This window comes from Notolepis coatsorum, assembly GCF_963971535.1.
Source record: "Notolepis coatsorum genome assembly, chromosome: 14".
Lineage (NCBI taxonomy): Eukaryota > Metazoa > Chordata > Actinopteri > Aulopiformes > Paralepididae > Notolepis > Notolepis coatsorum.
In genome coordinates, this window is record NC_140178.1 from 106,712,079 (window position 1) to 106,739,168 (window position 27,090).

General features: G+C 42.6%; 1 protein-coding gene across 1 annotated transcript in view; it reads left to right on the forward strand.

Moving 5' to 3' along the window:
• The first annotated feature begins 1,475 nt into the window (after positions 1-1,475).
• Positions 1,476-27,090, forward strand: part of bptf (bromodomain PHD finger transcription factor) — a 152,842-nt gene continuing 127,227 nt past the window's right edge. The window contains exons 1-5 of the mRNA XM_084329267.1: positions 1,476-2,228; positions 4,145-4,964; positions 13,612-13,832; positions 19,194-19,379; positions 20,323-20,472. Of these exons, the coding sequence (XP_084185393.1) occupies positions 1,682-2,228; positions 4,145-4,964; positions 13,612-13,832; positions 19,194-19,379; positions 20,323-20,472 (1,924 nt within the window). The 5' untranslated portion in view covers positions 1,476-1,681. The remainder of the gene's footprint in view (positions 2,229-4,144; positions 4,965-13,611; positions 13,833-19,193; positions 19,380-20,322; positions 20,473-27,090) is intronic.

Consider the following 27,090-nt stretch of genomic DNA (forward strand, 5'->3'; position numbering starts at 1 on the left):
AGAGGCAAATCTTTCCTGTGACAAAATGGCAACCAATGTAATAAAAAAAGTCAACCAACGAACACGATTCTTGTACCGGATCTCCTCTCTGGTAAACAAGAATACCCTGAAGACTCTAACAGGAGCACTCATTCAAGGATACTACGACTATGCTTGCACCTCATGGTACCAAAGCACCTCAAAGGCCCTAAAAACAAGACTACAAACATCACAAAACAAACTGGTCAGACTACTGCTTGACCTTGACTCCTAGAACCCACCTCACCCCTGCCCACTTTGACAACCTAGGATGGCTTAGAGTAGACGACAGAGTACAGCAACGTGCAATGGGCCTGGTCTACAAGATACACTACACCACAAGGATACCCATGTACATGTCGAAATACTTCCCAAAGGTCAGTGAATTCCACGACCACAACACCAGAGGGAGCTCCACAAATCATGTTCAACCCAGATTCGGCTCAAACAAGGGACTAAACACGTTTTGCAATTATGCCACAACAATGTGGAACGCCCTACCCACATCCATAAAATAATGTGAATCCCTACCCACCTTCAAAACCACTCTCAAAGAGCACCTACAGGAGGCTGCAATTCGAAACTGGCCCCGAAAAATGTCCAACCCCCCCCCCCCCCCCCAATGTAGTTTCCTCCCCCTCGAATGTATATATTTTCTTTTATGTATGTTTTATGTATATATTGTCTTTTATTTTACAGTACTGTATATTTGTATATCTTGTATGTCATAAATGTCTGGATGTAACAGTACTGTATATCTGTATGTCATAAATGTCATGAGTAATTGAAAATGGGGACCCTGATGTAAACAAGACAAAAGTCTTTCTCTGGTCTGCATCTCTTAACAATTGTGTGTATTGAGCCGTACTGTATTGTACCCATTCTGCAATCTGTTAATACAATTTTCAATCAATCAATCAATCAATCAATCAATCAATCAATACCGATAGCAGCAGCATTTCTATATGAATTCCTTTCACATCACATCACTCACTTAAACTTGCCTTATAGCTCACGGTATTGCTCAAGTTTCAAGTTTCTTTATGCTGTATAGAGACATTAAATACAAATGAGCTCTCGTAGTTTAACCCCAGGACTTTTATTGTATTACACATCTACGGGTTCAACTTTACAACATTACATAGTTTAATTCTAAATGGACTAAAGTAAAAATAATATATATATTTTATTTATATATATGTTGTAATATTGCTAATAACGTTACTTGACATGGAATGCACTTACTATCTATATAAACAGAAAATAAAATAATAAGAATATTATAATAATATTAAGAATGAGAATACGAATAATAACAATAAGAATAAGAATAAAAATATTAAAAAAAAATGGGACATGCACTGCTCCAGAACTAGCATCGTAGACCACGTGACCTCGACAGTGTGGGGCCTCCTGTTTTCAGTCAGTCGTCGGAGAGAGGAGGAAAAAATGGCGGCTCTGTGCGAACCGAGACGGGATGCCGGGCAATCGTTTTGAGCTTTTCTCACAAACAAACCGAGACCGGGGCTGCGCCGCGGGAGGAGCTGCAACGCACCGACACTCCACTCGTCCACCTTTCTGGAGATATCACTTTCGCTCGGATCCGTGGGGGATAGATAAACGCAAAAATTGATCCAGAAAAGAATAGATTTCGCCCGCTATCATGAGGGGGAGACGGGGCAGGCCGCCCAAACAACCCACACCGGCGGCGGCGGCAGAGGAGGAACCGTCCCCGGTGGTGGTGGCGGCGGTGGTGGTGCCGACGAGAGGTCTGAGACCCAGGAGGACCCTGAAGCCCAGGGCGAGAGACAGCGGGGACGAGGACACAGAGAGCCCGCAGAGAGAGCCCAGCAGGTCGACCAGGGGGAAGAGGAGAGGTGGTGGTGGTGGAGGACCGGGGGGCTCCGCGTCTCGGGGCGGCAGGGGGAGAGGAGGCGGCCGGGGAGGCGGCCGGGGAGGCGGCCGGGGAGGTCGAGGGGGAAAACGGACGCCTGTCTGCAAGAAAGTGGTCTACGACGACCACGAGAGTGAAGAGGAGGAGGACGACGCGGTCAGTTTGCGATCAGAGGAGGACGAGTTCGTGGAGGAAGAGCCGGTCTCGGAGGAGGAGGAGGCCCTGAAAGAGGACTCCGACGGCCCCCTGGATGAGGAGGATGCCGGCAGCCTCTGCACGGAGAGCAGCGACAGGAGTCAGAGCACCAGCACTCCAGGTACATCAAGTGTAGGAGTCCATCCTGAAAACTGCTGTTATTGATTATTATTTTTTGACAGCGGCAGGAAGCTGTATTGTTCAAAATGGAGAATGCACAACAACAACAACACACTGTATATATATATTCAGATTCAGAGTTTTATTATTTGCCACATGGAAACAATACAATCATAGTTTTTCCTCATACAAAACCATAAATACCATACCATGGTGGACAAAAGGAGCAGGAAGAAGAATACATGTTATAGTTACCTGCCCCTTATTCCTAAACTAAACATAATAATATATATAAATATATTCACACACAGGCCTCAGTCCTGTGCTGCTAACATGGAGGAGCCCACAGACTGGCGTGTTGTTGAGAGTCTGTTTGTCCCCCAAAGAGCTCATAAAGAAGAAGCAGGCTTCTGCTGTCGTTTTAATCACAATAATATCATAACAAGTCAAAGTTATTATAAAGTAAACGTTACTGTAAATGTTCTTATGTGCAAGACGACACATACTAGAAGAAATGACGTTTCCACCACCACGACGGTGTGTGTCATCAAAATATATACACACAGACAATATAAACAAAAGTTAAACATGTAATAATAACGACACAATAATACACAAACACAAAATATACAGGACTGCGAGATGTGTTACAATATTATAATAAACAATAACGGACAGGTAGCGAATTCTTGTTCGCTATATGATATCAAAGTCAACAACAGCAGCTAACTCTGCTAGCAGCTAACGTTAGCGAGCAGCTACATGTTGAAGACGGCCGTGTGGATATATTATATATATATATTATATTATATAAGTGGGTCACATTTTCAGAACACAGTGACAATATTGAACATGATCGAGCTGTGCTTATACTAGCTTTATTTATGCTCTCGCTAGGTTTGGTGTTAATGGAGGGAAAAGAGGAGGGACGTCTAGGTTAGCTGCTAACGCTGTAGCTTCTTAAGTGACGTTCCGGTTCCTGTATTCTTTGCAGCACAATATTCTGGCCCAACTTCGTTATTACTACTATGTTGTGCATACATTATATATTATCCTCGATAGTTTTGTCTTCTATAGTCGGGAGGGGGGGGGGGTACTACTACCTACTACCTAGGTAACGTTAGCTTAGCTGTGAGTGTAGCTGTGCTCTCATCTAGCAGGGGATTGATTGATTGATTGAAAACTTTATTAACAGATTGCAGAATGGGTACAATACAGTACGGCTCAATACACACAATTAATAAGGGGATGCAGACCAGAGAGACTTTCGTCTTGTTTACATCAGGGTCCCCCATTTTCAATTCATCATAACATATAATCCATACATCATGACATACAGATAGACAGTACTACATCTATACATTTATGACATACCAGATTTACAAATACAGTACTGTTTGTGATACAAACAGTACTGTTAGGGGGGGGGGGGGCTGCAGTCGCATTCTGCTAACTGGCATGCTGTGTTCTTGTGTTCGGTTGTTTTTTCGTGAACTAATGAACTTAGATGTTCCACTAGGAAGTTGCACACAGACGCCCCCATTGAGTAGCAATACAAAATAAAAATAAAACCGCATTCGTTGTTCACGCGGGATGGACTCTCAACTTTAAAAGTTGTCAAGTGACCTTTGACCCTTTTGTCGTGTGTATTTGTAAACAAGGCATTTGCTGCATGACACATCCGAGCGTAATAATGGGATGCTGGCCAACTGAAAAAAGTGTACATATACGTGAAATCAGTGGTTATTTTGGATTGCTGTTTGATTGTGCTGTTTAAGACCTCATTCAGGGGAAAAAATATATAGGCTACAAAAATCTACAAATCTATCATATTATTAATTCATAATGATATCATTTAAGTATTTTGACAGCGTTGATATGCCGATGCTCATTGAGTGGTCTTGCTCTCTCCAACAGGGAAACGGAAGCTGCGCGCTCCCCGGCCTCGTAGTCCCATCCTGGAGGAGAAGGTCCCCCTCCTGGAGCTTCCAGAGACCTCAGATGACCTCCTCATGCCCGGCGGGGAGCTGCTCAACGTCTCCTCCGTCTACGAGGTGCTGCGCAACTTCAGCGCGGTGCTGCGGCTCTCGCCGTTCCGCTTCGAGGACTTCTGTGCAGCGCTGGTCGGGCAGGAGCAGTGCACGCTCATGGCGGAGACGCACACCGCCCTGCTGAAGATCATCCTCCGCGAGGAGGACACGTCCAACACCACCTTCGGCCCCGCCGACCTCAAGGACAGCGTCAACTCCACCCTCTACTTCATCGACGGCATGACGTGGCCCGAGGTGGTGCGGGCGTACTGCGAGAGTGACCGGGAGTACCACCGCGCGCTGCGGTACCAGGAGCTGGACGACTACCCATACGGACCCGTGGAGGGCAGGGTGAAGGTGCTCCAGTTCCTCGTGGACCAGTTCCTCACCACCAACATTGCCCGCGAGGAGCTCATGTCCGAGGGGGTGGTGCTGTACGACGACCACTGCCGCGTCTGCCACCGGGGGGGCGACCTGCTGTGCTGTGAGACCTGCTCGGCCGTGTACCACCTGGAGTGCGTCCAGCCGCCCATGACGGAGGTGCCGGAGGACGAGTGGCAGTGCGAGATCTGCGCGGCGCACAAGGTGCCCGGTGTCACGGACTGCGTGACGGAGACACAGAGGAACAAGCCCTACATCCGCCAGGAGCCCGTCGGCTTCGACCGGCACCAGAGGAAATACTGGTTCCTCAATCGGAGAATCATTGTGTAAGCGATCACCCTTAATGAGCCTTAATGAGGGATGGGCGCCAGTAATGTCTTACCAGATCCAGTAAATGGTTTATGTAGCAGCTTTTATCCAAAGCGCTTTACAATTTGTTCCTCACATTCACTCACACGTTCACACACCGACGGCGGAGGCGACAATGCAAGGTGCCAACCTGCTCATTGGGAGCAGTTGGGGGTTAAGTGTCTTGCTCAAGGACACGCTGCCCAGGAGGAGCGGGAATTGAACCAGGAACCTTCCGATTACCAGACTACCTCTATCTCCTGAGCCACTGTCACCCCCAGTATTAGCATTAATTATTAGAGTAGTGCTAGAGTAATTGTTTAGGGAAATCAATTTTTAGAATGCATCTTAAAACACATGGCAGCAGCAATAACAAGATATTGCGTGGAGTCTCACACGCACAGACACTACTGATTTGATTATGTTTGACTCCGCGGACATAACAATGCACAGCAATATAATAATAATACACTTTATTTGTATAGCACTTTTCATACAGAAATTGCAATTCAAAGTGCTTCACAGCAGTAAAAAATACAGGCATAAGCGAGCATAAAAAAGATAGAGGTAGCAAGGTAAGTTAAATCACAGTTTTTCAGATTAGGATCTAGCATCCCAATAGGCCTCTCTGTTTATGGTTTCATTCAGTAATAAAAATAATAAAATAGAATAGACAGAGTAAAAAAGTGTGGTTTGATTCAGTTTAAAATAGGCAATACTAAAAATAGTAAAAATAGAATAGAGTAAAAAAGTGTGATCAAATCGGTCAATAAAAAATATACAATAACATTTACAACAGAACATCGCTCATAACACTTAATAGAACAACAGCAGTGCATCGCTCTTAACACTTTGAGTTTCTTTACAAAAGTCTAACATACAACAGAGCAGTACGTCGCTCTCAACTTAACAACAGAGCAGTGCATCGCTCTCAACTTTGAGTTTCTTTACAAAGTTCAGTTTTGAATTACAACAGAGCAGCACTCTTAAAATTACAGTGCATAAGAGGTAGTGAGATAAAGAAGAAAGTGTCTACAGCGCATCTGTATCAATTAGTCTATGAATGCTATGCAAAGTGAGCTACGTGTTGTTGGCACAATTCGGAAATGCACGAATGCAAAACGGCGAATACTCTAGCAACTCGACAGGGTGTAAAAAGTACCCAGAAATTATACTTAAGTGAAAGTATGGGTACTGTAACTGAGGGGTACAATTCCCTGACTGTATTACTAGATATGATACTTACTACCACTACCTTTGTACTTAATATTCGGCCACCCAGTACTCGGCATAAATATATTATGATGAACACTGTCACGTAGATGAAACGGATCCAACACAAATGTACGAATTAGAAATAGGTCTTTATTTCTACACAGCGATGGTGTGTAGAGCAAGCACTTAATCAAATCAATCACATTTATGAATGGGAATTAGTATGCACTTTTATCGCAAGAGTATTCGTCGGTATATCAATATAGAACGTCCAATCTCTGGGGGCGCAGGCGGTAAATATACAACCTGGAATATTTAAGGAATAATAGCAATGATACTTTAATGATTATAGAACTGGATACACTAGGGGGGAATTCCGGTCGCTTGTAAGACAACTGGAGAAGGGGGGGGGGGGTAGAGTCTGGCTGTATCCGTCTGGCCGAGGGTATCCTGGGAGAACCCACGGTTGTGCGGCTCGGTGCCTCAGCGATCCTCGATCCACAGATGAAAGCAGTTGGACTCTCTGTGGGTCGGCTTCCTCCGGTCCACGATGGAGAGACGTGAAGCGACCTCGTCGTGTAGAGCGTCTCCTCACCTGTCGTCCTCTCCGGGGGGGGGGGTTTCCAACACACGGCAGTGTTGGTCTTTATCCATAGAATAATCACTGTATACAAAGCATAATCCGTGCCTGGGAAGGCGGGCTGTCGTCGGTAGAATAATCCGGTATGCAGGTCCACTCGCTCGTCGGCTCTGGGGCTCCTCGGGTGCAGCCTCACATGGGGTCGGCCACCCTGGATAAGCAGCCAGTTCTCTGCCCGAAACGATGGGGTACTGACTACGATAGTATTCTCACCGCACGAAGCACTACATATTAATAGACTATTATTAGCTTAATAGACTACGTCCAACTCGACGATATAGTGCCAAATATGACTATTCAAATATTAATATACACGATGTCTCAATACCGATGGTAGGCCGAACTTGGCCTTACTCCCACACGTGGCGTCGCGGGGAGGCTTTACGTCTGTCACTCTATTGGAGGGTAAGAAACTGGACTAAAAAGGAAGTCCTACTTTAGTAGCGCAGTATCAGACCACGTGAGCGGATCGGCGCGGCCGAGAAATCCGCTCTTCGCTCTTTAAAGCTTGGTCCGCTCCGCTAATCGCTCATGTTGACCCCGCCCCCAAGTCGCTCTCCGCTCGCTCCCCACTCACCTTGAATCGAGCGCTCCCCGCTCCCCGCGCCAGATCGCTCGGCAGTTTTTCTTTTTTGGAGCATGGTGTAAATGAGCTCAAACTACAACAGTCTACACCCCCTGGGCCCCTTAACAATTGTTTGTATTGAGCCGCATTGTAATTGTAGCCATTCTGCAATGTTAAATAACGTTGTTTATCCATTCACTAGTTCTATTAAGCGATGATAGGCTAGCCGAGCCACAATGCTATGGTCGCTGCCATTAACGTTAGCATGTAAGCTAACGTCAACAACAATGGCGTCGATACCTTTTCTAACAGGAGAGTGAGTGTGGGCGTCATAGATATCTATGGTGGGCGTCTCTACAGTGACGAAGCCTGAACCCTTCTCATTGGTTGAAAATGGCCTTCATGTTTGTACATCGCCATCTGTTGCTTTGACATTGTACTGCATGTATATATTACATCAACAGTGTTAAACCACTGTGAGCGGCCTGGAGTGGATTGGAGCGGAGGAGAACTCTCGCTCCGGACGTCGCGCCGACTCATTTTAAAACCCACTCCTCGCTCACGTCAAAACCGGCCGCTCCGCGCCCCGCGCCGCTCACGCTCCGATCCGCTCACATGCACTGCGCAGTATATATACGCACTATGAACAAATAGTACCGTTAGTGGTGCGGTAGCCAGATTCCTACGCGGAACTAGGACTTGTTCGTACATGTTGAGCGGTACGTTTGAACTGGGTCTGGGGGGTATGGCAGCCTGGCACCAAGGTCTCGACCAATAGTAGAATGGAGACTAGTATGGGATGTTCAGTAGGCTAGAATGGATATTCAATGCATATTGTACAAGGAATATACAAGGGATATCAGGGAATATTAGAGAATATACAAATACAATTAAATATATATATATAAATAAATATATATATTCGGTTTAATCTGGCCCTTCACAACAGGTACCGTCTCAAAATCTTACTCAAGTAAAAGTCAGAGTATCTGGCTAAAAACACACTTGAGTAAAAGTAAAAAAGTTTCTACTTTAAAATGTACTTAAGTACTAAAAAGTTAAAAGTTAAAACTTTTCTTTATTCTGGGGCAATGAAATGTTCCATTTCGTCCTCTTCATCATTTGTACTATCGTTTGTGGCCATCTTCTGTAGCTTGTCACTCTGACTGTCTATTCTTCTGATAGCAGGTGTTTAATCAAAGATCCCTGCTTTCTAGTCTTGCACAAGGACCAATCAGCATGGGTATGGGCGGGTTCATTTTCCATTGATGGGGATTTGATTGGCTGTTTTTAAATAAGTGTGGCCGCAGGATTAATAACGTTAATCTTAGTTCGGCCAGAGAAACAAATATACTAATTAAAATGGTTGGACCTGCAAGATTTGTACTTTGTAGGTCTGCATTTTAAATGTAAGGAGTAAAAAGTATGTTTTTTTTCTCTGAAATGTAATTGAGTAAAAGTACAAGTATACAAACCTAATAATACTTGAGTAAAGTACAAATCCCCCAAAACAGTACTTAAGTATTGTAACAAAGTACAATTACTCAAGTACTTTACACCCCTGCCCATTGTATTGTCTTTTATTATTATGCACTCTGCTACTAAGGAATCTATCTCACCTATATTACTACTTAATATGCACTCAATTCTGTAGCACTCAAGTTCTACACTGTTTGACGAACAATACCACTCACCCTTAGCTGCCAGAGTTGTACCCTTCCCTTCCTGCTGACTTGTTCACAACCTGTAAGTCGTTTGGATAAAAGCATCAGCTAAATGACTAAATGTAAATAGATATATAGATACTTTATTGCCATTTCAACACATGGTTGATTGGGATTTGTCTCGGTACAATGCTCATTTCATCATAAAACAGTGGATAAACATACAGTATAAAAACATACAATATAAAAACATACAAGAATACATACAATGCAATCACTGAAGTAGAAGTATTTCACAAACATTTAAAAATGCTACAGTGTGGCGGCTAAGTAGCGCAGTGGGCAAGGCGCTCGCCACTAACGCAGGTGCTGGGTTCGAGCCCAGCTCTCGGCGTTGCTACCAGCTTGGCTGGTCGTTCATACTAACACAATTGGCAGTGTTAGGGGTGGGAAAGCTGGTGGGTGGGGATTGGACGTTGTAGACAGCGACTCCTACAGGTCGGTTGGTGCGCCTGTACAGCAGAATCAGGAAGTAACGGGGGCAGCGTGAGCCTCCCACGCGTTACTCCTCGCCACTCGGAGATCGCGCTGTACAGGTGAAAAGATGCGACGGCTGCCTCCTCGTGTACCGGAGGGGACACGTGATGAAAGGCTTCGTCCTCACTGCAGCCGACCAGTGGGAGGCATAGTCTAGCAACGTTCGAGACAGGGGAGGGGAGAATTGAAGGGAGAATTGGCGAGGCGAAATTGGGATGGGAGAAAAATAGAAAATTAGGAGAAAAAGTGGATAAAAAAAAATGCTACAGTGCATAAAAGAGCTCAGTGCTCCATTTAAAGTGCATATTGCCTTAAAGTGCCTGTCGGCTAGTGCTAGCCCTTATAGTACAAAGTGCCTGTGCATTAGGGCTTGAGTTCAGGTGACTATTCTTAAAACAAGATGTCCTACACCTGAGACTTTGGAGTCTTCTACCAGAGGGAAGGGGGTTAAAGAGGTAGTAAGCAGGAGTCTTCTACCAGAGGGAAGGGGGTTAAAGAGGTAGTAAGCAGGAGTAAAAAAAAAAATCCCAAGAGAGTGATCTTTTAATCTATGCAATTTTTTCGGTGGACGTGTGAAGATCTTTTGCTAAACAGTACTTCTAGCGAAGCCCCGGCCCTGCAGATGTCTCATCTTTGCATTTTGCAGAGTTTTTTGCTGAACTAACGCTACTACGTAAAACAAATAACTAAGGCTGAGAGACGATATGCCATTTGGAAGAATCGATAAATCGGGACAAAATTATCGATAAATATATATATATTTTTTTTGTTGTTTTTTTATCCACTTTTTCTCCCTATTTTTCTCCCTCCCCCAATTTCGTATTGTCCAATTCTACCCTCCCCTGTCTCGAACGTTGTTAGGCCATGCCTCCCACAAACCGGCTGCAATGTGGACGAAGCCTTGCATCACGTGTCCCCTCCGGTACTCGAGGAGGCAGCCGTCGCATCTTTTCACCTGCACAGCGCGATCTCTCAGCGGCGAGGGTCTGCGTGGGAGGGACACGCCGCCCCCGTCGCTTCCTGATTCTACTGCGCAGGCGCACCAACCGACCTGTGGGAGTCGCTGTCCACAACGTCCGATCCCCACCCACCGGCTTTCCCACCCCTAATACTGCCAATTGTATTAGTATGAACGACCAGCCAAGCTGGTAGCAACGCAGAGAGCTGGGCTCGAACCCAGCATCTCCTGCGTTGGTGGCGAGCACCTTGCCCACTGCGCCACCTAGCCGCCCCAAATATATATATTTTTTAATTATTATTTTGCATGTGTAAAAAAAAAAAAAAAAAGAAAATTCTTAAAAAAGATAAATGTATATTATTTAACGTTAGTTTGTGTGTCACGTTCACTCACTGTAGTTTTTGCGATGCTGTAGTTGACCCACGACACACACACACAAACTAACATTAAATAATATATATATTTTAAAGAAAAAAGTATTTTAAATTATGCTGCTTGTTTTTTTTTTTTTTTACACATGCAAAAAAAAATCGATAAGTGACGCCACTTATCGATTTCACACAGTTATCGATAATTATCCATAAATCGATAAGTGGTCTCAGCCTTACAAATAACATCAGGTGCTGGTCCCCCCAAAACCTGTTCCATTAACCCTTTCACTGCCACACGATAGCCGGTTAACCCTTTCACTGTGACAATACAGAAGGTTAACCCTTTACTATCACACAACCGACGGCGATGCTCCATCATTAGCGTCATTAGCTCTGCGGATGCTAATGATGGAGCATCGCCGTCGGTTGTGTGATAGTAAAGGGTTAACCTTCTGTCGTGTGGCAGTGAAAGGGTTAAAGCCAAACTGAATCCATATTGAATTTAGGGCTGGGAGAGATATGGCCAAAGTATCATATCATAAGCCTGGTTATTCTTAGTCTGGACAGTGTAATGGTATTTGATGGTATAGCTTTCCAGTACAAATTACCATGTAATAATAAGGCTTATATGTCTTTATCTTGTCATTTCGTTCAATTGGTTTAATACTCTCTATTTTACTTTTCAATACTGCTGCAAGGGGAAATATTTATTTTTGAGTAACTTAATTATACAGTATGTAGGCCTATATATTTGTTTATGATATGTATACAGTATTGTGGAACCGGTATAGTAAATATCCTTCTGAAGTTCTGAACTACTGAAAAATCATTTGAAAATAATAGTAGGCACTAGGCATGATATAGTATCTTTGTATGAAATAGATGTGAATGCCAGGCTGAAATGAAAGTTACAGATGGGTCGGCAACTGTTTGTCCTCTCTTCCCCAATCTGTAGAGAATCAAGTCGGTGCAAAAAGTTGTTTTATCCAGGTGATAGTTTGTCGAGCACAGTTATTGGTGAAACAGTTTCACGAGGAGAACATTTCCCAAAATGTGAACCAGTTTAAGATTGAAAAGAAAGCAAAATGCAACATTAATTTGGCGATAAGTCATAAGATGTAGTTGCGTGTCAATTGATCGTGAATCAATTGATTGAATTGATTCACAAATTCCCCCCAAAAATGTAATTAACCTAACTGTCTACTGCAGTCAAATCTGGTCAAATGGGATAAGTAACTCAAAACGACAATCTAGAAACAAATCCACGTGTATTGAATCAAGAATACATTTTAAATCGAAATCTGAGATTACAGAATCACTGTGCCTCTAATAACATATTTTTGCTAGATGTGCAGTAATGATCTGGATAATATCAGAAGCCTAGGAGTAAGAACACACGCTTCTCAACTGAAGCACAAGCTTCTCAACTGAAGCACAAGCTTCTCAACTGAAGCACAAGCTTCTCAACTGAAGCACAAGCTTCTCAACTGCAGCACAAGCTTCTCAACTGCAGCACAAGCAGCTTCTCAGCGCAGCTCTAGTCCCAGAGGGTTCATGATGCACCAGCGAGCAGCACAGTGAGGATGCTATAAACGTTGACTGCGCCCCCAGAGAGGTTGAAGGAAACACCTTCATGCTTCCCAGCCTGTGCTAGGGTTTGGTACCTCTGGCCCCCCAGGGAGGCTGTGCTGAGATGGTACCTCTGGCCCCCCAGGGAGGCTGTGCTGAGATAGTACCTCTGGCCCCCCAGGGAGGGAAGGCTCTGCTCAACAGTCCAGTGCACTGCGCTGCCTCCTGTTTCACATGGTTTCTAACGGGTTCAGCTTCTCATTTAAGACAAAGTGTGTAGTGGTCTGAAGATGAACACAAGACTAGGCTAGATGATGCGGCAGTGATGGATGCATTAGAAAGTGTGTTTGACTCTTAACCACCAAAATCTGCACGGACTATAATGTACAGTATATCATTGCCTATATTTTGCCTATATTTATTGTAACGTATAATTTAACCGACGGGGCATACAGAGTGGACCCTCATCTGCACCTTTGTTGACACTGTTTATCTTTCTCATATTTTTATATTCAGATTACATTTTATTTCCTATATGTCTTTTTTCTATTACCCTGCCCATATCTGTATCTCCCCTCCCCCCTCCCCATGCTGCTATGATGCCTGAATTTCCCCCAAGGGGATCAATAAAGGAATATCTTATCTTATCTAATCTAAAAGGCAGCTTGGGTGTGATGCTGCGTTTCTTCACGACGAGAACATTTTAATGTCACTGAAAATGAATGATTCCTTTTCATTTTAAACGATCGTTCCCAGTGCACAACAAAAGGTAATTCAGAGATAAGTTGTGATGATTTTGTCTCAATAACCGGGCTGATTAATGATATTATTATTTTTTTTGGATCAAATATTTGTATTTCTTTTTAGTTTTATACATAAAACAAGACAAACACAATACAGTAATACAAGACCTCACAATACCACAACGATAATAATAACAATAATGACGGCAGTAATAAAAATAATAAATGTAGAACATAAAAAATCAACTTATACTATTAAAGACACCACAAAAGACATTTCCTCCCCCACTAGCCACCCACCCCACTCCGCCGTTATTGATTAATTACCTGTTGTTGTTGTTGTTGTTGTGTCACTTCCCCCAGCGAGGAGGACGGAGACCACGAGAAGAAGAGGATCTGGTACTACAGCACCAAGGCCCAGCTCGGGCAGCTGACGGAGCGCCTGGACAAGGAGTACTGGGAGGCAGAGCTCCACGCCACGCTAGAGGAGATGAGGGAGGAGGTGCAGGCTCACATGGACGTCACGGAGGACCTCACCAACAAGGCCCGCGGAAGCAACCGGGCCTACCTCACCGCTGTCAATGGTATGGAAGGAGGGGGGGTGTTTAGACCAGGGGTTCTCAAACTTTTTTATACCACGACCCCCATTTTATTTAGGATTTCTTTTGGCGACCCCACACCCACCTAACTGTCACCGGGTCTTATAGGACCCGTTTTGCACTCGCAGCCTCGTTTTAAGGCCATCCAATGCTTTTATGCCAATGAACCAATACATTGCTTGAAAGCTAAGATTGTCACAGTTCGATTGATACCCTACTCAAGGTATTAGGTGCTCGCATAAAATAAATAATTTTAATAATATATATTTTTAATATATATATTTTTATTATTATCATTTTTATATATATTTTTTTATTATAAATAATGTGTAACTATGTGTAACCTTTTATTAGAGCCCGAGATTTTGACTATGTTGAAGCGTTCAAGAGTTATAGCGTTTGGAGTCTCCAAGTGGCCATTTAAATTGTTTATTGCTGGGAAGGGGGCGGGGGGGGGGGCTAAATGTATCTATGTTCCAGTTTTATGTACTGTAGAGCTTCAATACACTGTACCAATCACAAATACCACCAACCTGGTTGTGTGGCAATAAATTAATCTTGTATCTTGTATATTGTATTTGGAGACTCCCAAGTGGCTATTTTGGAAAAACGCATAGACATACCATTATAAGAAGTTGTGTAAAACACTCATTTTCTGTAGTACTGTTATCAACTTTGTACCTGTACTAGATAAGGCTTTAGGCTATGGACCCATTGTGGTTTCCAGGTCATAACTATCAGCTGGAACCTGTAAGAGGCCTCTGTTTGCAAGATAATTCAAATGGGAGTAAAAAAAAACTTAAAATAACTTAACTTCAAAGATTTTAAAGCACTCTTGAAGTGATTCTTCCCGTTGTGGATGAAAATTCTGAATGTTTCCTTTCAAAAGAGACCAGACTCATGTATGTGCTATAAGTATAATAAATTGCAGATTACTGTGGCGGCTAGGTGGTGTAGTGGGCAAGGCACTCGCCACCAGTGTGGAGACGCTAGGATTCGCGTGTTCGAATCCAGCTCTCCACATTGTTTTCAGTTTAGCTGGTCGTCCGCAGTAATACACATTGGCCGTATTACGGGGAGGGAAACTGAAGGGTGGGGATCGAACGTTGTGAACAAGCGACTCCTACAAGTCGGTTGGTGCGCCTGCGCAGTAGAATCAGGAAGTGTCGGGGGCAGCGTGAGCCTCCCACGCGTTACTCCTCGACACTGAGAGATCGAGCTGCGCAGGTGAAAAGATGCGACTGCTGTTACCTCAAGTGCCGGAGGGGACTTGTGCTATGTATGACTTAGTCCACATTGCAGCCGGCTTGTGGGAGGCAAGAAACAGCGTTCGTGACAGGGGAGGGTTGAATTGGATGATACGAAATTGGGATGGGAGAAAATATAGAAAAATGGGAGAAAAAGTGGATAAAAAAAAAAAAAAAATTGCAGATTACTTTGGGTATGCAATTTTCAGGCGTTTTCTGAAAAATGTGCCCGTCAGTTATGTAGTTGCATCGCGTAATTTCAACGTGGAATTAAGGAATATCAAAATTAAAGCACACGTTGAACTTGATCATGCATATTTATTAGACAATTTTATTACAGCACTGTTATGAATACACATTTATAAAACAAGGCATATTTAGCCAAAATATGTTGTCAAAAAAAAAATATATATATATAATAATTATTATTTATTTTTGCCAATTCAGAGTCACCTACCCACGACCCCATTTTGGGTTGCGACCCGTAGTTTGAGAACCGCTGGTTTATACTAAGGCTACGTTCACACTGCAAGCTTTTTGTGCTTGATTCATTGCTCAGATCAAGATTGCTTGGCTGATCACATTATTATTATTATTTTTTTAAATGTGGCCAATATCAGATTCCAGTGTGTACTGGTCACACGCTCCTGAACTGACCCACATGCGCAAATTCAAATAATAAACATGGAGGACACTGAAGCCAAATTTTATGTTTTAAGTTATAAGTTGAATACAGTGGAGGCCAGCTAATTAAAATAAATCAAGACCTGTATCTGATTTCAGAATCAATGTGATTTGTGCTGTTGACACTATTATGAAAAAAATCACAGATCTTAGTTGCATATGAGCAAGATTTGGGCCATTTTGCCTGCAGTGTGAACGTAGCCTGTGAGTGGGAAGGAAGGAGAAGTGGTGCCAGCATCATAATAGCGGAAGCTTTAATGTAAACAAAACAAGCTCATGGCACCAGTGGGATGGTCTGTAGTGTGATAGTAAAGGGTTAACCTTCTGTAGTGTGGCAGTTAAAGGGTTAACCTTTTGTTGTGTGGCAGTGAAAGGGTTAACCTTCTGTATTGTCGCAGTGAAATGGTTAACCATTTGGTAGTGTGGCAGTGAAAGGGTAAATGGAGGGTGATTTATGCTAGCAGCCGGTGATAAATCTAACGTTGTGGTTGCTGTAAATGTTTTGTTTTTGAACCACTAGAATGAACTGAATAGTAGTAGCAGCAGAACTAGTTTCATTAGTCGTCTACTACTAGTCATCTGATAACATTTACAATTTACATTTAGTCATTTAGCTGACGCTTTTATCCAAAGCGACTTACAAGTTCTGTACGACAAGTCATCAGGAAGGGCACAAATCTATCAACTGAGTAACAATGTTCATCAAAGTGTTGAGTGCTACAGTGTAGGTTAGTATATTAGGACAAGTGCATGACCATAAGGTTAGTTAGGGTTAGACTTTTTATTATTATTAGGGGTGGAACGATACGCATTCGAACCGTACACCGTTCGATACGACCTCCACGGTTCGGGGCGTCTGTGTATCGTACGGTTCAGGGGATGCGCAAAAAAAAAAAAAAAAAACATTTGGCACGGAGCCGGGAGAGGTGAGCGCTGGCTGCAGCAGCAGCAGCACTGCAAGTGCTAGTCAGTTTGTGTAAATGGCAAGCGCAATATAAATCAATCTTCATTACGACTTTAAAAACATAGCCATTAACATTACATAGGCCTACACACATCTTGCCATAACGTTAGCAGTTTGTACAACACAACGCACGTTTTAACTATGGTAGCCCGCCAGCTAATACAGTCAATGAAATGTTATCGTAGCTACTAGCTAGCAGAGGAGAAAATGGGAGTCCGAGAGGCGGGGTGTTTAAAGACAATGATAGGCGTTTATTCAACATCCAAGAAGGCTAACATACAACTGTGTTTACTAACTACAAACCGGGACTATTGCCGCTTTTCCACTGCATGTTATGAACTCCTAACGTGAAGGTCCGTGCCGCTGCCTAAAATGTCCCTGCGGACCTGCCAACCCATAGATAGTTCCAACTCACTGAATTACGTAATCCACCACAGTTGCACTCAATATTTAAATAATGTTAGTCTAAATAAATGTAGACAGATAATGTGCGTATTTTAAAAATAGAATGAACAGAGCAGTGTTGTTTTGAAACAGTACAGTGTGTGTGTGTTAGTTTGATGTAAATAACAGTGACACTTTTCTCTTTGATAAGAAATCCAGCCATATTCCTTTCATTGTATTTCAAATACTGCACTTTAATTTCAAGCGGAAAACAAATCTTTCCATTAACACTGAGTGCCACGGACGCTTTATGTCGTTAGTTCATGCCGCCCGTTGAATACCAGCAACGCTATATAGCGTTTGTTTGTCGTTTTTTTATTAGCGATTTGAATTCATATTTCATCAATCGAGCCTCACGCTAGTGTAGCAACCTCTCTCTGAGCTCCATTGGGAAAATACCGCCCCTATCGTCTCTCCCTGTGTAACTGCACCCCATTGGATTAGACTAACTTTAGGTTAGTTGTAACGTTAGTTTAGGTTCGTGTTAACGTTCGATAATGTACAAAATAAACGTTTTCCGCTGCTATAAACGTCGCACTTTTATTTTGAAAACCCCAGAAAGGAAGTCATTATATATGCTTTACCATCCTGTTCTGTGTTAGCTCCGGTTAGCTCAGAGCGTCCAGTAGTTAGTAGTATATTATCAATACCAGCCATTGGATTACTGTTTTCTAAATTGGGGAGGCTTTTAATCGTCAAGGTAAGAGGATTTTAAGTCATGGTATCCATAAACTTCAATCGGTTCGGATCCTTTGAATGAATGAGAATGTCAACAATCACGACAACACGTTGAAATCACTGACTGCGCTCAGAGAGGAGTGGTTAGGCAAAAAATAGTTCAGAGTATATTTGCTTATAAAACGTAATTGTCTAATTCAATTATTTTTATTTCTCCACGTGGTGAATACACAGGTCACAACACACAGTATACAGACATTGACAGTTCTCATTCAGTTATTACATGTTATGTCTGCATCATGAATTAAAAATAAGCACATGATAAAATTCAATTAAATCATATTCATATAGGGAGTCTGCTCCTGGCCAATGATAGCATTCAGTGAGTTACACAGTACAATACAGTAGGGCTGTCTTAAATACTTCGGAGCTTCGTTCGATGGGCATGGGATTTGTATATGAAAATAATTTTTTTTTTATTTTTTTATTTTTTTAAATCAACTCTGCCTCTCTTTGTTAATTACAACAAGCAATGCTGTTTGTTATTTAAGATGAGGTCGGACTCGGCACTGACAGATTTGTGTTCATTGTGCTGCTTTTATAAAGCCTCAAATGACGGCTTACAATATTTCATGAAAGCTTTGTTTGTCTAAGATTTAAAAAGGTTTAAACTTTACAGCACTGAAAAAGTTGAACAAAGTGCTGTACAAGTTATTTTTATCTCGAAGCTTCGAAGTAAAATAGAAACTCGGCCCCGAAGCTTCGAATTCCAATAATTTTTTCGAAGGTCAGCCCTACAATACAGTATACAGTACAATGCCGAAATGGGATGAGGTACAACTTAGGTAAGGTGCAATGAGGTATGAATTGTAGTGCAAATCTCACTCTTACATAGTGTTATTGTCATTGAGCATCCTGATGGCCTGGGGATAGAAGCTCCTTCTGAGTCTCTCTGTACTGGCCATGAGACTGTGCTTGCCTGACCGCAGCAGTTCAAATAAGTTCAACCTTATCCCTGTAGCGCCGTTTTGCCTCTGTTACTGTCCTGTATACCGAACCGTGACTTTGAAACCGAGGTACATACAGAACCGTGACTTCAGAACCGAGGTACATACAGAACCGTGACTTCAGATACAGAACCGTGACTTAACCATCTGTAGTGTGCTAGTGAAAGGTTAACCTTCTGTAGTGTGGTAGTGAAAGGGTTAAACAAGCGTATTTAAATCTGCTGCTTGTGCTGTAAACACAGCTTCAAAAACCCTGCTCTGCTGCGGTTAGATGTTGGCATGTTTTATCTTCTGAATTGCTTTCCTTTCCTCATGTATGTAGAGGAGATCCTGGAGCATGTGAAGGCCAGGGAGAAGAAGAGTGGAGCGGGGGAGGAGGGGCAGGACAAGCAGGAGGAAGCAGAAAGCAGCTCCGTCGTGACGACAGAGACCCCCGTCGACCCCCCCTCTCAGCCCACCGACGGTGCACAACACGGGGCGGAGCATAAAGAAGAGGCTGGTTCACAAGGTAAGAACCAGGGTTCGCACAAGGTCCTTGAAGTGCTTAAAGTGCTTGATTAAAAAATAAAATCAAGGCCTGGAATTCCTCGAAAACAACCAATTTCTTAACAAGGTGCTTAAAAATTCCTTGAAATTCAAATCAACCATTCGCATTGAAAGTTTTGTTCATCCATAGGGATGTTCGATATTGGCTTTTTTACCGATATCCGATATACCGATATTGTCCAACTCTTCATTTCCGATACCGATATCAACTGATACCGATATATGCACGGTTTCCCCCTCCCAAAAAACGGAATAATTTCAGGTAATTAACATTAGATATCTCTTGTCGTGGAATTAACACAACATTATGCATACTTTTGACAATAAATAAAATAAGAATTTGTTCTTACTTGCTTGCCTGGGTAAATAAAGGTTAAATACATTTTTTTAAATGTTACATTTTAATGCCAATATCGGCCGATAATATCGGACATCCCTATTCATCCATGATAAAATAGTTCTGAATCAGGAAATATATATATATTTTTATCTAAAGTGTAACTAATTGTCGGAAATTGTTTTTTAAGCCATAAATATTGGATCAGATTTTCTCTTCAATAAAAAACAGCATTTATTTTAAAAGTGAATTGTATCCTTTTAAAATGGAAAATAGTGCTTAGAAACATACTTGAAAGTCCTTGAATTTCATTTTGCAATGTCTGTGGGAACCCTCTCTTTTAAACCTTTCACTGCCGCACTACCAAACGGTTAACCCTTTCACTGCGACAATTCACAGAAGGTTAGGTTAACCCTTTCACTGCCACACGACAGCCGTGTGATAGTAAAGGGTTAACCTTCTGTCCTGTGGCAGTGAAACGGTTAAAAAACATACCGTCGGTCCCAACGGTGTTCACTCGGTTCCTTCCGCTCTGGTGTGATTGTACCCGTTATGTTACGTCACACAGTGGCTAAAGCTCCCCCTGGTGGCGAGGAGGGCACCGCCTCTGATCCTAAGCCCACTGAGGGGACCCAGTCCGCCGCCGCCGCCTCCTCCTCCTCCTCCGGGAGCCCGGATGACGCCAAGGCTTCCGCAGAGCCCAAGCAGGAGAAGACAGGTAGCGCCTCCTCCCGGCCCCCTCCATACCCCCCCCCCCCCATCGCATCCTGCTCTTGGCTTGCATCTGTGCCCCTCCACCATCATCATCATCTGTCTTGTGCTAACTGGTTGGCTCACAGTGTGTCTCTCACCTTGCACTGCTTTGGCGCACAGTCTCCTTCGTGACGTCTTTGTGTTGCCGTGCCAGTCACAGCTGCACAACTATTTAGAATATATATATATTTTTTATAATAAAAAAAAAATTAAAAACGAAGGTTCGAACGTCCGTTCGAAAAACCCTGATGAAGTTCGGGATAAAAAACAGGCTTCGGGGACAGCCTTAGGGCGCGGATCCACCTGCCTCATATTTCTTGGCGCAAGCGTCTTTTTTCAATGTATCCCAATGGGGAGGGAGCGTATGCGGCCGCATGCGCCACCTATAGGAAATGTGCTGCAGTCGGCTTATTTTTTCAGCGCCTTTCAGCTTTTTTGTGCGGCCGCAGGGTGTGTGTAGCTGTTAGGGGTGGGGGAAAAAATCGATACGTAGTAGTATCGCGATACTTTGCGTGGCGATACTTTATCGATACAGGGACGCCAAGTAGGGCTGGGCGATAAAACGCTAACGATAACTATCGCGATAAATTATTTCCTCGAAATAAACATGAAACGTGGTCGCAAAGTTTCGATATATCGATTTCCCAAGCTTGGATATCAGCACACGCACTAACAACCAATCAGTGAAGGAGATGGCCGACAGCGAAGGAGACCAGCGGTGCACCTCTGGGTAGGAAACAAGGCTGGCTAGGATCATTAGCTTGCACACCGCTATTTTATAGTTTACGTGCGGAGTGGGTGTGTGGCGTGAATTCTGAGGGTAATGGTTAGAGTAGTGTGGGCAGGGGAGGAAATTAGGCCACTTTACTCGCCAAATGCGAGTATTTTTTACGTTTGGCGAGTGATTCATGAAGACCACTCGCCAGTCTGGCGAGTATACAAAAAAATAAAACATTCTGCAATCACTGCACTGGCAAACGGTGCGCGTCTTCTGAGTGTTCGCTTTAGTTGACAGTGCCACGAGAGCACTGCACAAGACCACCCGCGGACATATAATGTTTAATAAACGTTTGCGCAGTACTGGCCAACCCGCGGACATATAATAATAAAAGTCCCGCGGTACTACTAGGCTAGCCATCAGGAGCACTCGCAAACAGATAACGTTAAACACAGCAGAATATGGAAAACAGACAGACTGACCAACGGGGAACTGCATCCAACCCTAGTACAACCATCGAGTATAAGTTACTAAGGACACATTTAAATCACAGAGGTGTAATGTTGTCTACTGGAACTGTATACAGTGGTTAGCTTCTAGTTAGCGTTTTAGCTAACGTTAGCCCCGTGTGCTCAAAGCAGCCAGCTAGGTGTATATCTGTTATGACTATAATGTTTCCAAAAAAGCACCGGACTACGACGTAAGGTTAAACATTTTATTTCATGCTCAAAAGCCCCTGGCTTGCACATCGCAGTCACGAAAGGGGCTAGCTCAACCAGTGCAGTGTGCACAACGTCAACAGCACACCAAACCCAACTGACGTTACCACAACACTTGACGGTACTTCACAGCACTGTCGTAAGACCACCGTGCTGTCTTAAAGGCACAGTGTGCCTACCCAGATGCATACACAACATTGACGCGGCTTGACATACAAAGAAGTAATTATCACAATTAGCAATTTTTTTTGTCTGGTAAAAAATCTGTTTGGCTGGTAAAAAAAATCAGATACTCGCCAGTTGGCTGGTAAGCCAAAAAGTTAGTTTCCTCCCCTGAGTGTGGGGTATGCTGCGCCGCGGTGGACGTCGTTGCAATGTATTGGGGCGGAACGGAGTATTTTAGGGTGATAGTTAGTACATTGGAAACAAGGCTGGCTAGGATCATTAGCTTGCATGCCGCTATTTTATAGTTTACGTGCGGAGTGGGTGTGTGGCGTGAATTCTGAGGGTAATGGTTAGAGTAGTGTGGGGTATGCTGCGCCGCGGTGGACGTCGTTGCAATGTATTGGGGCGGAACGGAGTATTTTAGGGTGATAGTTAGTACATTGGAAACAAGGCTGGCTAGGATCATTAGCTTGCATGCCGCTATTTTATAGTTTACGTGCGGAGTGGGTGTGTGGCGTGAATTCTGAGGTAACGGTTAGAGTAGTGTTGGGTATGCGGTGGACGTCGTTGCATTGTATTGGGGCGGAACGGAGTATTTTAGGGTGATAGTTAGTACATTGTCGTCAGTGGAGGCTGCTGACCAAATTTTTAGGTGAAGCACAAATTATTATATTATATTATATATTAAATTATATTTTTTAAACATCCCCAACGCTGCAACACCCCCATTCCTCCCAGGTGTCAGGCTCCTCATTCGCTTCCATTCATTTTGGGGACCATGTTTAAATATCATACTTGTCATACTGAAGTATAAACAAACTATACTGCTGTGACGATTTCAATATCACAGACCATTCTGAGTCAATGGTATGCAAAACTGTACATTGGAATATCTAACATGTATTTAATTACCACCTTCCTCTGCACGAGGCCACAGATGGGTTTTATGTAACACAAGGACAATGAATGAATGAACGAACGAACGAACGAACGAACGAACGAATGAGAGAGAGAGACAGAGAGACCACGGCGGGTTTATATTAACACAACAGAACTGAATGAGAGAGAGAGAGAGAGTGTGTGAATGAATGAATGAATGAATGAATGAAAACTTTATTTAACAGATTGCAGAATGGGTACAATACAGTACGGCTCAATACACACAATTGTTAAGGGGATGCAGACCTGAGAAAGACGTTTGTCTTGTTTCCATCAGGGTCCCCCATTTTCAATTCATAATAGACATTTATGACATACACAACATACATGACATTTATGGCATAGGGACATATAGGTATTTAGTACTGATACGTGTGTGTGTGTGTGTGTGTGTGGGTGTGTGTAATAACAAGCATACTATAATCACAGGTGTATTATGGTGCAGTGCAGGGTCCATGTGTGTGGCTTGTGTCCAATAACAATAGTCCATGTGTCTTTTGTGTGTGCATGTGTTTAAGACTGTGGTCTTTGATAATGAGAATGTTATAGTTCTTCTTTCTACACATGAATGAATGAATGAATGAATGAATGATTGAATGAATGAATGAATTAGGGCTGGGCGATATGACGATATTATATAAATATCGTGTACAGTTCATTAACGATACACTTTTTAAACGTATCGTGGATATCGTGATGTTTTGCCCAAGAGGCTTGTGTCGCGTCAATCTGGTCCACACGTTGACACTTTTGAACAGCGCCGCCCCACACACACACTACTGCATCAAAAGTTACTACTTATGATAACAAAGGCATTCGTTTTGTGGCATTAACGTTATATAGTTACACTTTCAATAACATCAGCGTATTTACATAGCAACGACCGAGGTTGACCTAGACATAGCAAGCATTAGTCGTTCATATCTCAGCCCGTGCTGACTCAGTTGTGCCCATTCTGCGGTCTGTTAATAAAGTTTTCAATCAGACAGATGTATGGAAAGGCTTTTATTATAACATCCGTTGCAGTAAAATCATTATGCCTCCAGTCGTTTAGTCCTGCGGAGCTAAAAGCTAAACGTCGGCCGCGGCGAGCTACCGCAGCCATTGTTATTGTCATTGAGCTCTCCAATGGCGGAAGTAAAAAATGAATACGCGCTTGCCGATTGGTGCTAAGAACAGCAGGGCGGGTGCAAGCGATGTGACGTAATTGGCAGACGCGACTGTCAATCAAAATGATTCTGTTTGCCGACTGAATGAATGAGAACGTTATTAACAGATTGCAGCATGGGTACAATACAGTACAGCTCAATACAACAACAGTCAACAGCGGACTGGAGGATGCAGACCAGAGAAAGACTTTCGTCTTGTTTACATCAGGGTCCCCCATTTTCAATTCATCATATTTCATATCTAAATCATATAATATCTCATTGCTAAATATATGCAATATATAATCTAATAATCCAATAATCTAAATCTAATATATAATATAAAAATGCTAAATGCATGGGTATTTTATTTTGTCTTTAATGTTAGCTTGCAAACTCAAATACTGTCTTGGTAAGCCTGATAATGAATTTTGGGGAAAAAAAGAAAAACATTGTGATGCGTATCGTGTATCGCCGAAAGGTCAGAAAATATCGTGATATCATATTTAGGCCATATCGCCCAGCCCTATGAAGAATGAATGATGAATGAATGAAAACTGTATTTAACAGATTGCAGAATGGGTACAATACAGTACGGCTCAATACACACAATTGTTAAGGGGATGGAGACCAGAGAAAGACTTTCGTCTTGTTTACATCAATTCAGTGCCACATACACACAGTCCTCATATCCCTCCTAGTCCTAGTTACACACAGTCATCATTATCCCTCCCATACAATACGCACAACACAACAGACTCAATACTTGTTTATGAGTTTTAAGAGACAGCACTGTAATCTCTCTCAACCAAAGCTCTACTAGTTAACAAAGATCTCCACCTTGCTATCTGAAACACTGACACCATTATCAACCTAATAATATAAACCTGATAATATTGAAACATTATCAATATATAACGTTAGCTACCAACTTTAGCAGGGCTCCTAATAACACAAGATACATTTCACTATGAATTGAAAATGGGGGACCCTGATGTAAACAAGACGAAAGTCTTTATCTGGTCTGCATCTCCTTAATAATTATGTGTATTGAGCTGTACTGTATATTGTACCCATTCTGCAATCTGTTAAATAAAGTTTTCATTCATTCATGCCTTTTGAAAAGTGACATGGTCGATGTAGGAGTTATGATGCGGTTTCAATTCGGTTACAGTAACGTTACACAAACTGACATTCTAAAGCCAAGAAGACACTTACCCATAAAGACGGTATCTCGATCGATCTCATCTATCGTTGAATAGTGCAGCTTCTCCATGTGACGAGTCCGACTCGAGCCGTGTGCATTAATCCCATGGGAAATGTAAACAATAGTGCATCGCGAGCCAGCTTGTTGCATCAAATTGATGTTTGGCTTTTGTCTCCCGAGTGAAGTTAAACTACTACACTTCGGCTGGTCCAGGCTAAGCCCTGCAGGCTTTCGTTTTACAACAACTGAGATAAAAAAAAATATATATATATCATCAAACAGCAGTCTTTTGTGATCTAATCGATCCTTCATTTGCGTGAGGATGCTGTCGAAATCTACTATTCTGTTAATGCGTGACACACGTTCCATTTTCGGGATTCTGACTCCCGACAGGTGGTCACTCAGACAGTCGCCCAAGCGATTCACCCAAATAAAGTTTTCATTCATTCATTAATTTGCTGTCTCGTTATAACACAAACAGCTCACCATGAACCATGACAAGCTTAATTACGTTAGTTAGCATCCAAGCTAGCGTGATAACATTAGTAGTTATTATTAGGGCTGTCTTAAATACTTCGAAGCTTCGAAGCTTCGTTCGATGGCACAAGCTTTGAACATTAAAAAAAAAATCGAAGTAAAAAAAAAAAAAAAAATCTTTTTTCAATTTTTTTTTTTCAATTTTTTTTTTTTTACTTCGATGTGTGTGTGTGTGTGTGTGTGTGTGTGTGTGTGTGTGTGTGTGTGTGTGTGTGTGAACTACCCATCCCAGTTAGGACAGTCGAATCCCGTCCAATCTTTCGCCGTCGACTAAAGACTAAAAAAAAAAATCTAACTGTGACTAACCTTACTGTCATGCACTTGTCCTAATAAACTAACCTACACTGTAACACGCAACACTTTGATGAACATTGTTACTCAGCTGATAGAGTTATACCCTTCTTGCTGTCTTGTCGTACAGAACTTGTAAGTCGCTTTGGATAAAAGCGTCAGCTAAATGACTAAATGTAAGTGTGTGTGTGTGTGTGTGTAGGTGTGTGTGTGTGTGTGTGTGCGCGTGTGTGCGCGCGCCTTGTAGAATTCCACACATAAGAAAGAAAGATACTGGGATGAATAAACAAAATAGGAAATAAAATGTAGAAATGCATGCAATACATAAATAAATATGAATCTCCATATATGAAATATAACATTTAGATAAGGTGCTACTGAGATGTTTTGGTGAGTTCTTTGTTTTTTTGTGGAAGTTGCCCTTCTTAAAAATGCATGAACATTCACTGATAATTGGTCTGTAGTGGAGTCTACAAGGTCTACCGGACCATGTAGAATCCGGACCTTGTAGACTGACATAATTCTGTGCATAGTTTAGTCTACACAGGCCATATTTCAAATAATCAAAATCTTACTTCATTCATCTTAAACATTCTTGATTTGGGGGATTGGTAGTTCCCATGAAATCTGAAGTTGTTCAAACGACAACAGCGATCCACCTTGAATTAAATCACACAGCCGAGTGAAACCTTGTTGGATGCGTCACAGTCACGAAAGGGGCTACTTAATTAATTAATCCAACCCACTTTATTTATAGAGCACATTTAAAAACAACAAAGTTTACGAAAGTGCTGTACAAGTCCCACAACATAAGATAAAAAAAATAAAAAAATAATTTTTTTTTTTTTTCCTCGAAGCT